Source organism: Pleurodeles waltl, chromosome 1_2 (genome assembly GCF_031143425.1).
Source record: "Pleurodeles waltl isolate 20211129_DDA chromosome 1_2, aPleWal1.hap1.20221129, whole genome shotgun sequence".
Classification (NCBI taxonomy): Eukaryota; Metazoa; Chordata; class Amphibia; order Caudata; family Salamandridae; genus Pleurodeles; species Pleurodeles waltl.
This window is the reverse complement of record NC_090437.1, coordinates 1,335,593,157-1,335,606,334: the sequence shown is the minus strand read 5'-3', so window position 1 is coordinate 1,335,606,334 and position 13,178 is coordinate 1,335,593,157. Positions and strand designations below refer to the sequence as shown.

The following is a 13,178-nucleotide window of genomic DNA, read 5'->3' as shown; positions in this document are numbered from 1 at the left end:
CATTTTGAGCCCACTTGTCCCTTAACGCCATCCCTGACCCAGGCGTTAAAAAGCGGCGCAAATGCGCCGTTTTTGGCCACGCCCACTCCCGGGCGTCTCTTTTGCCCGGGAGTATAAATACCACGTAAAGGCCTGGGAGTCATTTTTTAAGACGGGAACGCCTCCCTTGCATATCATTAACGCAAGGAAGGGGTTCACGCTAAAAAATGACGCACACTCCGGGCACTTTGGCGCCCGAAGCGTCTAACGCCATAGTATAAATATGGCGTTAGTTGGCGTTAGTTTAGCGTCGAATTTGCGTCGAAAAAAACGACGCAAATTCGGCGCAACCAGAGTATAAATACGGCCCTAAATATAACAAAACAAATAGAAGAAATTTTCTTTGCCGATGGCCCATGGTCAGCCATGGGTCAAGCCATACGCCTAAACTCTTGATGTGTCCCTTGGGCGGGGGCAGATCTCCTAACGAGTGCAGACCAGGGGAAATAAGATTTGGTTGAGTATGATGTCCTAAGATCATAAACTCTGTCTTATCTCCATTCAGCTTGAGTTTACAAACAGACATCCATTTGGACACTGCCTGTAAACAAGGGGCAAGTACCGACTCAGCTCTGCTCAGTAGAGAAGGAGACCACCAGCTGGGTGTCATCTGCACATGAAACTAGGGAGAGGCCATATGGCTCCACTATCTTTGCCAATGGCGGCATATAAATATTAAATAAAGTGGGGCTAAGAGAGGAGCCCTGTGGCACTCCCCGGCAGCTATTGAAGCAACTTGAATAGAAGGAATGATCAAGTACCTGGAATGATCTTACCTCTAACAACGAGGAGAACCAACTTAGAGCCTTCCCTGTGACTCCAATCTCCCTCATTCTCTGAAGTAAAATGTTGTGATCTACAGTGTTGAATGTGGCACTGAGGTCAAGAAGAACAATTGCTGATACCACGGCCTGATCAAGGTGCTTCCTAACTTCCTCCGTAACTCCAATCAGAGCCGATTCCATGCTGTGTAAGGGTCTAAAGCCCATCTGGGAAGCATGGAGAATGTTACTGTCTTCGAGGAAGTTGGAAAGATGAGTGATACACATGTTTTTCAAGCATCTTGGAAAGGGGTGGAAGCATTGAGATAGGCCTATAATTATTGAGTGTGGATGCATCTAAATTAGGTTTCTTAAGCAGAGGTTTCACTATAGCGTGTTTCCACTGAAGGGGGATGGTGCTGCTGGACAGTGACAAATTCAACATGTCGGTCAGAGAAGTAACTATTACTGATGAGCCTTGTGCCAAAATTGAAGGGTGTGTGGGGTCCAGAGGAGAACCAGATTTAAGTGTCCCCAATAGTGTTGAAACCAGTTCCTGGGAGAGAGGCTAGAACTGTGAGAGCCTCACTGAGCCATTTAAACATTCCTCGCTAAGAACCTCTCTCTAAAGTACCAATTCCCCTCTTTGGCATTAAGCATGTGCCAGCGCCTATAGGGTTGGGTTTTAATTTGGGAAGATTTACCTGATACTGGGGTGGGCAGGTTAAGGGAGAATAAAAAATGGTCCTACCAAGCCAATGGGGTCGGAGACAAGGCAATTAGATCAGCTGCTTCTGACCAATTGTGTCAGGTCCAAGGCCGCCATATCAGACAGGAGTCTTTTAGCCTCAGTATTATCTTGATTTTCTGTAAGAATATTAAAATTACAGAGAATCGTAATTGTTTCATATTAATTCAGCGACTTGCTCCAGGAGTGATTGAAGGAAATGTTCCACTGGGCCAGTGGGATGGTATACTAGGGCACCAATCAATCAATCAATCAGACAATTTGTAAACGTGCTATATACCCGTGAGGGTTTCAAGGCGCTGGGGGGGGGGGGAGGTGCTGCTATTGCTTGAAGAGCCAAGTTTTGAGGAGTTTTCTGAAGGAAAGAAGGTTCTGGGTCTGTCGTAGATCCGGTGGGAGGGTGTTCCAGGTCTTGGCGGTGAGGTACGAGAATGAGCTGCCGCCGGAAGATTTGCGTCGGATGCGGGGATGGAGGTGAGGGCGAGGTTAGCGGAGCGGAGATGTCGAGTGGGGGTGTAGAAGCTGAGTCTGTTGTTCAGGTATGATGGTCCAGTGTTGTGGAGTGCCTTGTGTGTGTGGGTGAGTAGCTTGAAGGTGATCCTCTTGTTGACGGGGAGCCAGTGAAGGTCTCTTAGGTGGAGGGTGATGTGGCAGCGGCGAGGGATGTTGAGGATGAGTCGGGCGGAGGCGTTTTGGATGCGTTGGAGGCGTTGGAGGAGTTTGGATGAGATGCCGGTGTAGAGGGCGTTGCCGTAGTCGAGTCTGCTGCTGACGAGGGCCTGGGTTACTGTTTTTCTTGCTTCTGTTGGGATCCATTTGGAAATTCTGCGAAGCATGCGTAGGGTGTTGTAGCAGGAGGAGGAGATGGCACTGACCTGCTTTGACATGGAGAGTGAGGAGTCGAGGGTGAAGCGGAGGTTTTGTGCGCTGTCTGTGGGTGTCGGTGGGGGACCCAGCGTGGAAGGCCACCATGAGTTGTCCCAGGCGGAGGGGGTGCGACCAAGGATGAGGACCTCAGTTTTGTCCGAGTACATTTTTAGCCGTCTGTCTCTCATCCAGTCGGCGATGGCTTTTAGTCCCTCGTGGAGGTTGGTTTTGTCGGTGTGCGGGTCCTTGGTAGGGAGAGGATGAGTTGGGTGTCGTCGGCATAGGAGATGATGTTGAGGTTGTGCTGGCGGGCCACTTGTGCGAGGGGGCCATGTAGATGTTGAACAGCGTCGGGCTGAGGGATGAGCCCTGGGGTACGCCGCAGGATGATGTTGAAGGCTTTGGATTGGTACGGGGGGAGGCGGACTCTTTGGGTTCTGCCGGTGAGGAAGGATGTGGTCCATTCGAGGGCTTGGTCCTGGATTCCTGCTGCGTGGAGGTGGGATTTAAGGGTGTGGTGACAGACGGTGTCAAAGGCGGCTGATAGGTCTAGGAGGATGAGGGCTGATGTTTCTCCATTGTCGAGGTGGCTTCTGATGTCGTCTATGGCGGCAAGGAGGGCAGTTTCGGTGCTGTGGTTGCGTCTGAAGCCGGACTGGGAGGGGTTGAGGATGTTGTTGTCTTCGAGGTACCGAGTGAGCGCTGACGATTTTCTCGATTACCTTCGCCGGGGAAGGGAGCAGAGTGATGGGCCGGAAGTTTTTCAGGTCTTTGGGGTCCGCCTTTGGTTTCTTGAGAAGGGCGTTGATTTCGGCGTGTTTCCAGCTTTCCGGTAATCTTGCAGTTTCGAAGGAGATCTTGATGGCTTTCCGTAGGTGTGGTGCGATGGCTGTGTCTGCTTTGTTGAAGGTGTGGTGTGGGCAGAGGTCTGATGGTGATCCGGAGTGGATGGAGTTCATGGTCTTGTGGGTATCGTCATCGCTGATGTTGGTCCAGGAGGTCAGTCTGCTGGAGCGGGTGGAGTTCGTGGTGGGTGGGGTAGGAGCGTCTGGAGTGTGAGGGGAGTTGAAGCTGTCGTGGATGTCCGTGAGTTTTTGGTGGAAGGCGGTTGCTAGGGCGTCGCATAGTTCTTGGGAGGGGGTGATGTCGCTGACGGTGGCGTTTGGGTTGGAGAGTTCTTTTACGATGCTGAACAGTTCTTTGCAGTCGTGGGCGTTGTTTTCTAGGCGGGTTTTGAAGGAGGATCTTTTTGCTAGCCTGATGAGTTGGTGGTGTTTGCGTGTGGCATCCTTGAGTGCTGTGTGGTTGTCTAGAGTGCGTTTGAGTAGCTATATTTGCTTGAGTTTTCGGCAGTGGCGTTTGGAGGCTTGGAGGTCGTCGGTGAACCAGGTGGCTTTTTTGTTGATGTGGTTGTTGGAGGGTTTTCTGAGTGGAGCAAGGCGGTCGGTGCAGTCGTTGATCCATAGCTTGAGGTTGTGTGCCGCGATGTCGGGGTCGGTGGGGTTGACGGGTGGATTCTCGGCTAGGGCGTTGGTTAGTTGAAATTCGGTTCCAGAGAATCTATACTGAGAGTTTAAACAAATAGAGAAAGACATACTCTCACAGTCTGGCAACTGAAGACGACAAGAGGTGACCTTAACTGAATCTCTAATTCCCACCCCGCCCTTTTGCAGAGGCTCTGTCAAGCCTGATTATTGAGTAATCATTGGGCAAAGGTAAGGCTACATCAGGGGCTGATCCCTCATGGAGCCAAGTCTCCGTGAGAAAAAGAGCTGTGGGTTTCTGATCGCTCCGGAGAGGGTTAATATCCAGATTATGGGCAGCCAGTGACTTACAGTTGGCCAAAAGGAATGTACTTTGTGGGACTTTATGGGGTGCATGGTCAGTCTGTGCTGTAGGCTGTAGATGCCAGTGGCAGTTAGCACAAGGTGGGAAAACTTCCATAAGATCCGGTTGACCATAACAACCATCTACTGGGTCTGGTCTAAGTGAATGGAGAAGGTCCGCATTGTAGGATATCCTATACTCATTGAAATGGGCAGGGGTACTGGCCCCTGGGCCCAGCCAGGCGTGGACGGGCGCAGACGGGATTGCGCGACCGCAGCATCGCAGCCCTTAAATGGGTTCAAATTCAAGGAGAGTCCAGCTGGCTAGACCGCTGACCTCCAAAGATGGCGTCAATATTTGTCCCAAAGTGAAGAGGAAAAATGGCTGCCAGCTATGTGCACCGAGGCGGGCCTATACACTAGTCTACTGGGTGTCCTTTCTTGCACAAAAACAATGCTGCCCACAATGCAGGCACCCTTGCGCCATGGTGCAAGGGTGCCTGTGTTGGCGCTAGGGTGCTGAAACGGCTCCAGTGCAGGGGAAAGGACAGGAATATGTTTGACGTAGGGCAGCGCTGCCCAGCATCCAAAGCTCATAAATCTGGGCCTATGTTTGCATATAACAGACGAAGAGGGAGATTGTGAGGCGTTTATGATTCGAACTCATTCCAGTTAAAAATCAAGTTACTTTCTTCGTACACTTGATTTGCCATATATATGTATATGTTATGTTCTGATCTTATGCCAGGTTTCATGGTAATGGGAACCTGAAACTATCATAGAACGGTGTTAATGATTTTAGAACGTGTTCCTATTTAATAACTGATGATACTGGATGCTTTCTCAAGTAAATATTAGCTTTTGTCTTATAAAGGGCTCTGACACTCGGGTATCCGGTACCAGGTATATGAAAGTGCAAAAAGAATAAAAAATGTGTTGCCCAAAAATGTGTAAAGGTATAGCCTAGTACAATTGTAAGGCTAGACGGTACCAAAGAGTTATCCGTCATTAACGGTCCTATTTTTGTTGTCAACACTTAGGCCCATATTTATACTTTTTGACGCTAAACTGCGCTAACGCAGTTTAGCGTCAAACAATTTAGCGCCGTCTAACGCCATTCTGAAGCGCCATGCGGGCGCCGTATTTATGGAATGGCGTTAGCCGGCGCAAGCAGACCGGCGCTGCCTGGTTTGCGTGGAAAAAAACCACGTACACCAGACAGCGCCGGCGTAGGGGGAAAATGGCATATGGGCGTCTTAAAATGGGGCAAGTCAGGTTACGTCGAAAAAATCGTCGTAACCCGACTTGCGCCATTTTTTTTCGACGCCCATCCCCCATCAACATGACTCCTATCATTGTAAAGATAGGAGTCATGCCCCCTTGCCCAATGGCCATGCCCAGGGGACTTCTGTCCCCTGGGCATGGTCATTGGGCATAGTGGCATGTAGGGGGGCACAAATCAGGCCCCCCTATGCCACAAAAAAAAAAAAAAAAAATACTTACCTGAACTTACCTTAATGTCCATGGGATGGGTCCCTCCGTCCTTGGGTGTCCTCCTGGGGTGGGCAAGGGTGGCAGGGGGGGTCCCTGGGGGCAGGGGAGGGCACTCTGGGCTCATTTTGAGCCCACTTGTCCCTTAACGCCATCCCTGACCCAGGCGTTAAAAAGCGGCGCAAATGCGCTGTTTTTGGCCACGCCCACTCCCGGGCGTCTCTTTTGCCCGGGAGTATAAATACCACGTAAAGGCCTGGGAGTCATTTTTTAAGACGGGAACGCCTCCCTTGCATATCATTAACGCAAGGAAGGGGTTCACGCTAAAAAATGACGCACACTCCGGGCACTTTGGCGCCCGAAGCGTCTAACGCCAGAGTATAAATATGGCGTTAGTTGGCGTTAGTTCTGCGTCGAATTTGCGTCGAAAAAAACTACGCAAATTCGGCGCAACCAGAGTATAAATATGGCCCTTAGTAACAAGCATCGTCTTCTCTACTTTAACTCCACAACTCTTAAGAAGTATTAGACTTGCTAGGACCCACCTTCAGGAAGCTCTTGGCTGCTGCCCGGCACGCCTGGTAGTACTGCAGATAGGTGGTGGTTCTCCATTGCCCATCTCTCTTCACGGCCATGGCGGGGTGGTTGCCATAACGCTGGGCTGCATCCCTCAGCATCTGGTGGGTGGTGACTGGTGGCTCCGAGGCTGGTCCTGTCTCTTCCAAGCGCAGCCTAACCGCTCCATGCCTTACAGTGGTCCAGAAGTTCTCTGCTGGTGCTAGATCGAGCTCGATGGGGCAGGTCCTCTTCCCAATGGCACCTAGAGACATTTGTCCTGTAAGAGATATAAAGGGGAATGAAATGGGATGTAGACAGTAATTCGGAGACAGGTATTTCTGCCACACATGCCATGGGATCTGTGTTGGGTGTGTTCCTCCCTCCAGTAGTTACATGGTCAAAAACATGTATGGTGACAAAGGAGCTAGTGGTCTGGACCAAAGAGAGCCTGCACCCCTCCTGCCATGCTCCATCATCCTTCTCCCCATTGTCATGAAATTATACCTTGGAAAACTGTTTCTTGTACGGTTACAGTGTACACATAGTCAGTGTTGTGTTCTTATTTAGAATGATGGCACCATGGTTCCAGTTGAGTGTTCCAGAGCTTGCCAGTTGAGGCAAGATCTGGAGCGGTCAACAGGAATTGCCGTGTTCTGTCTGTGTTCATCCTTAAGCAAAGAAATTCATCAAGAATCTGGGCTCTGACTCTTGCTGACCTACAACACATTTTGGCGACGAGGATGGGATCTGAACCGATGCGTGCAAAGCAGAATAGGATGATTATGAATTGATTGATTGATGAATTGATTATTGAGGCCCCAGCTCATAAGGCTTTCAGAGATGATGTGACATCAACCGTGACCGTGGATGCTTGTGGTGTGGGGTTGGGTGCAGTCCTCTTTCAGATGGTGTGACACGGAACTCACAGCTGATGACACCATTGTGCATCTGAGGCTGCTGATACCCTGCACTCCCGGGGGCACTTAATGAGTGCAGGTGTAGACCACTTGACCGTGATTAGAGACAGCGCTTTGCACTATAAAATGCCCATGTTTTATTCTGAAACCTCACTATGAGACCTCTGTACAAGGGGGCAGGATAGGATTTCAGAGGGCACCTGTCCTTGACGAAGTAAGTGATCAGTCCTGTCTTTACAAATGTATATTCTCTCCCTGATACTTATGAGGTGAGCTCGCCCTACAGATGGACATTATGAGATGGTTTGTTTCTTGTCCTGTATCACACAGGTTTGTGAAGTACATGAAAAGTAAACTGGGACATAAGCTAAGTCATGCATTATATAGCAAATACGTTTTTTGATAAAAGCTTCTTCTTTTGTGTGTGATACAGGAGGTGCCCACCCCCTAGAGACCAGGAGGCACAGAGTCTAAAAACTAGGTAATGCAGAGTCAGTCACAAAACAATACAGCATGGTTTTATTCTTCCTGTGTGCCTTTCTTACATTTTGCAGCATGATGTGTGAGAATGTTTTTACTATCACGCGTGCCACGTGTGTTATCCTCACTTACAATGTTATACTGCTATAGAATGTGGTTACGCAGAGTACTGAAGTGACCACTTTAAAAGAGTACTGACAGCCTATCTATACTGTACTTTTATCCTCTACTAGGTTGTTGTGGGATCAGGAGAGGGAGGTCGTTTCCTTTATTATCACAATACTCGCAAACTAGATGAAATAGGGATCCTGGATAGCCCTGAAGAATGCCCGAGACCTGATTAGACCTAAAAAGGGCAGAAACATGTTACCATAAAGGGGAAGACAAGTGCCATAATACCCAGTGTTGTCCTCTCATGAATGCTTTTCAGTATTTGTATCCATACCAAGGGTACCACTGACTAAAGAAAAGTCTTCTGGTTTATCCTAAGGTATTTTTAAAGAGTGTAACTGTATCCCAGTAAATATTTACTATCTCTAAGAACTCCCTCAAGTGACTCCCCCCTTGAGGTTGATTCTGCCCTAGTAGCACTGTCTTACCGGGGTGGGATGAGGTGGACGATGATGAACCATGTGACATTATGTGAGTGAGCCCACCTCATCTAATTCTTGGAATTGTCTGGAGTTATAATAAAAGAAAACATATAGGTAGACTGTATGCCCCCCAAAAATTTGGTACACAAGGAATTTTAAGGTACCTGACCTAATGGTTACCCCATCCTTTTGTGATGTGAAAGTTCAGAGGCAGATGCTCCTGACCCTTTTCTCTCAAAGTGGTTTTGGATGAAGGAGAACACGCATTTGCCTCGAGGTGCTTGTCTTTTGTGGAACAAAACTACATCACCATCGAGAGAGAAGCGCCGGTTGTGCATGTGGGCAACAAGGCATTTTGCAACCTATCTATAGGGAAGGACATGTTCACTTCTGATGAACCATAAACCACTAGTATTCTTGTCATCAGAGTAGAATTTTAATGGAGCAAGTCCTGTGTTGGTAAGATTACTAGCGAGGATGTATGAATTCAATTTTGACATCAGACATATTCCTGGGGCAAAGAACTGCTGAGCAGATTTTCTCTCTAGATGTCCATGAACAGTGATGAGAGCGGAATGAGAGTTGAGGAACTCAGATGTCTTATTAGCAAAGAGGATGGAATTGCGGTTGCTGGGCGGATGATGTCATTCCAAGAATGGAAAGGGTGCTCTGGGCGTTATGTCTGTCAAACAACTTTAAGCAAATTCATCATCAAAGGTTGGCCTCAAGAAAGGAATTTAGGTGACAAATGTACATCCAATTTGAAAATAAAAGATGAGTTGTCACTAGACGGGGAGTTAGTGTTGCAAGGAAATGTGTTGATTCGTCTACTTGATCTTAGAGCTTGGTTGATAGGATTGGCACATCAGAGCCACGTAGACATGACTGGCACCAAAAAAAGGGTACGTATTTACTACTAGTGGCCCAGAATGCACAGTGTGTTGGAGATGATGGTGGGTAATTGCAGTGGATGCAATCAGGCAGGTTTGCCAGACTCCGTTATGTCGGGTTGTGTTCACGAATGAACCATGGGAGAAGTCAGGCATGGATTTCGTGGGACTGATGTATGATCTCCCGGTAAGCGTGAGGTATGCCTTAGTGGTCAAAGATTACTTCTTTTCAACGGGTGGTGTGTAAGTTTATTCGGGACCATGTCACAGCTGCTGTCATTGTTTTCCTCTCTACCTTGCTCAGACAGGAAGGCATTCCCCAAACGTTATTCACTGGCAATGGGGTGCAGTTTAAGTCCAGGGCTATGCATTTGTCAGCTTATATGGTATCGAACATCTTTCCGTTGCCTTATATAGCCCACAAGGAAACGGAATGGTAGAGAGGCTCAACGGGATGTTGAAAGAAAGCATTCAGATGGCTGTCTCCTCTGGTGAAAAAGTGCTGAAGATAGTCCAGGACAGGTCATGGAGTTACTTTAACACTCCAGACGCTTCCACTGGGGTGTCTCCATTTGTATTATTGAGGGGCGGATATTCCTGGTACCAGCTGTCACCCAACTGGGTTTTGGACAGAACAGGTGCTGCCAAGAGGCTGCCTGACTTGAAAGAAGTGCATCACCAGATAAAGATGATTCAGAGGAAAACCAAACAGAGGCATGATGTATTGAAGAGAGTGAAGAACGTACAGTTCGAAGTGGAAGATGTGGTGAAAATGTAAAGGCTGCATGTTCAGAAGAGAAGCGGGGCCAAGTTCTTCCCGGCCACACGTGTGAAGGTGTCTGAGCATGCATTACTGGTGGAGAATGAGAAGTGGTGGAATAAGAGGGGTGCTGCCTTCATCATAAAAAGGGGTGATGAAGTAATTGGGTTGTCTACTCTGGTGCCTACTGAAAATACGAGTGTTGTGGGAGATTGGCGGCTTGGGAGTGAGTGTGGAGTGGAGGATGCAGGCGAGACGCAAGTGACCAGGTCAAGGTTACATAGTCATGGTGGCGAGGACACTGATGTCACCCTAGGTGAATGTGCGGCTACCAATGTGCATGTTGTCCCTTCCAGGGATTCCGCTTGTGTCATTCAAGGCGAAAGTACTGATACAAATACACACACTGTGTTCTCTAAAGGGGGTGGGCAGAAGTCTCACCAGCTGCCCCAAATATCTACAGGATTGCATTTTGAATTAATCATTATTGCTTTGTGGGGATGGGAATTGCACATTCTGTCCTTGTTTTAATTATTAATGAAGTTGGTATACAATGTGATTAAATTTGTGTTACATATACAGCAAGTTGTATTGTTTTGCGGATGTATACTATAGTTTTACATTTTTCATTTCTTTTACATTTCTATGGTAATTATTTTCTATGTTTATTTTCCCTTCAAGGTATCCGCTTCCATCAGTTTTGGGAGAGGTTATTGTGTTTTGTTAAGGAAGAAGATGGTTGTGTTGTGTTCTTATTTAGGATGATGCCAACATGGTTTCAGTTGAGTGTTCCAGAGCTTGTCAGCTGAGGTTAGAGCTGGAGTGGTCAACAGGAATTGACATGTGCTGTCTGTGTTCGTCCATAAATAAAGAAACTCATCAAGAATCTGGACTCTGACTCGTGTTGTGCCCTACACCACGATACTTTGTGGAGACATGCTAATTGATAGAATCTCCAGCACGGGTGAGCACAGCAAGGCCTTGCTCACAGAACCCACTCCCACAGCTTGTTCCCTAATCTGAAACCGTGAGTGGATTACTCCTGGGTGATGGTCCATCACATATGTTTCCATCCCTACAAACTAGGATGCAACCACTTCTCTTCACAGCTTCACCTGCATTCCAGGGGTGATCACTGTGGAGATTAATTCCTCCGCCTTATCTCACTGTCAGTCACTGGTTTGCGCTCAACTGTGAATGCCGAACGAATGCAGATATGCATCCCTCTGAACCTCAAGGGTGTTTGAGTCTTCCACTACAAAGCCCAGTGGTGCATCCAGGGTGAGGACATCACTTGGGCTGAAGCTCTGCAGCCTCAAAGTCTACACTAGGTGAAGCACACATGTCAGAACCCCATTCAGAGGACCAGGGGGATCAGGAGTTACTGGACCCAACTGTCGGGGTGGAGACTTTTTACTCCTGCTGTTTCCGGGCAAGACCTACTATAGATCCTGAGAAACGGGGCCAAGTACCCACTTTACTCTCAGGAATAGAGTGGTCTGAGCAGTCCAAGGCTGCCTTAGGCGGGAGGTGGATACAGGGGATGAACAAAGGCTCAACTCAAAATATGCACAATAGCAGCAATACATTATTGCCTAGCCAAACACACACTTTTAGGATAAAATAGAAGTATTTTATTTTGATGCTAAAAACACAAAGGGAAATAAGACATTCACAAACAATTACAAAGTACTCCTGAGGTTAGAGCTCTGGTGTTACATAGACAGTCACCTCTGTCCCACCCCCCTTGCTCTAGTGATCTCAGTTATTCCCTGTTCACTTTACGCAATTTTAAGGATATTCTCCACTATAACTCTTAGTATAAAGAGTCCACTCCTACTCTGAACCAAAAATCAAAAGTGTTCCAGTGCCACAGCTCTGTCTAGCAAGCAAGTTTCCCCAAGGCTGACTGGCCTGAATTCAGTCATACCCACAGCTGTAGGATCAGGGCATCTGGAGTTCTTGGGCACGCCACCTCTGAGGGTGCCGAAGGGAGAGCAGCTGGTTCAGGTGAGCTTAGACAGCAGCTGAACTTTAAATGAATAAACCTGTAGGCCTCGCTCCATTGATACAGCTTAAAAAGGACCAGTTCACTGCTACTGATCACTACACAGTATGCTGCCACCACTGTGCTTGTGGCGCTAATTGCTGGTAAAGGCAGTAGCCTTTCACCACTATGAGGGGAGAGCTTTAGGCACCCCTCCCAGTCCAACAATACCACAATTCATGAAGCAGGTCTATGTCAACAAAAATGCAGCATTAGGGATCCAGACATCAATAAAGTTGCGGCACTCAGGGCAGGGTTGCACTTCCGTTACCATGTGGAGGACTTTACTGTCCCAACAATACAATTAAGACGAAATACATTTCCAAGAGCAATATGTGAATTACTTGAGATTTGCATTGGTGGCACCATCTTTGCTACATTAAGTTTTAAACTCTTGTTTTTCAGAGCGTCGTTTTGTTAGGCAATCATTATACGTAACATTAGAAACTAAGGGGTTTATTTATGGGGATTTGGCGTAGAGCAGCGTTCAAAATGTCTTCTTGCTGCTCTGCCCTTCACCGATGTGAAAGGGCAGGCGTGCATTGTATTTATGCAGAACAGTGCATTTCTGTCCTTTCCCCCCACGCCAGTGCACACTTGGCTGCATAGCGCCAACGCAAGCACTCTTGCACAACGGTGCAATGTTGCCTGTGTCACATGCAGGATAGTTTTTGTGTAGGAATGGGCACCTTCCTGCAGCAAATAAATCCAAAGAGGCGTTTCCCTCTTTCTGTGTGTGCTGCAGAATGCTGCACACATGGAAAGAGGTAAAAACAAGGAGAAATAAAAATATTTCTCTTTGTTACGCCTCACCTGGGGAGGTGTAGGGTTTTGGTGCTGCCCCAGGTTTACATGATTAAGTAAATCTGGGGCAGCGTAAAAATCAATGGGTGTTACGTGGAAAAACCTGCTGCAACGCCCATGGAACCCCTCCCTGGTGCGGAGTAAGACAACACAGGGATTTGCACTGCTTTGCTCACTCCATGTAATGAGCCCTTTCAAAGCCACGCAAAGTGGCACTGCGCGGCCTCATTGATAGGGTTGAGAGGTTCGTGCCGCTGGAGCATCAGAAAAAAGGACCCAGCAGTGCTGCACGCCTTTCATAAATAAACCCCAAAGGATTTATGCTATGATTGGGACCTCGTACTTTAGTCTTCAAGTTAAGTATTACAGACTCTTTGCTGGAGTCATCTTGTTTAGG

At 47.8% G+C, this 13,178-nt stretch overlaps 1 protein-coding gene across 2 annotated transcripts in view; it reads right to left on the bottom strand.

Moving 5' to 3' along the window:
- Positions 1–13,178, bottom strand: part of LOC138251898 (long-chain-fatty-acid--CoA ligase ACSBG2-like) — a 239,873-nt gene that overhangs the window by 214,940 nt on the left and 11,755 nt on the right. For both annotated transcript variants that reach the window (XM_069205688.1, XM_069205689.1), the window contains exon 2: positions 6,278–6,567. In XM_069205688.1, coding sequence (XP_069061789.1) covers positions 6,278–6,567 — 290 coding nt within the window. The remainder of the gene's footprint in view (positions 1–6,277; positions 6,568–13,178) is intronic.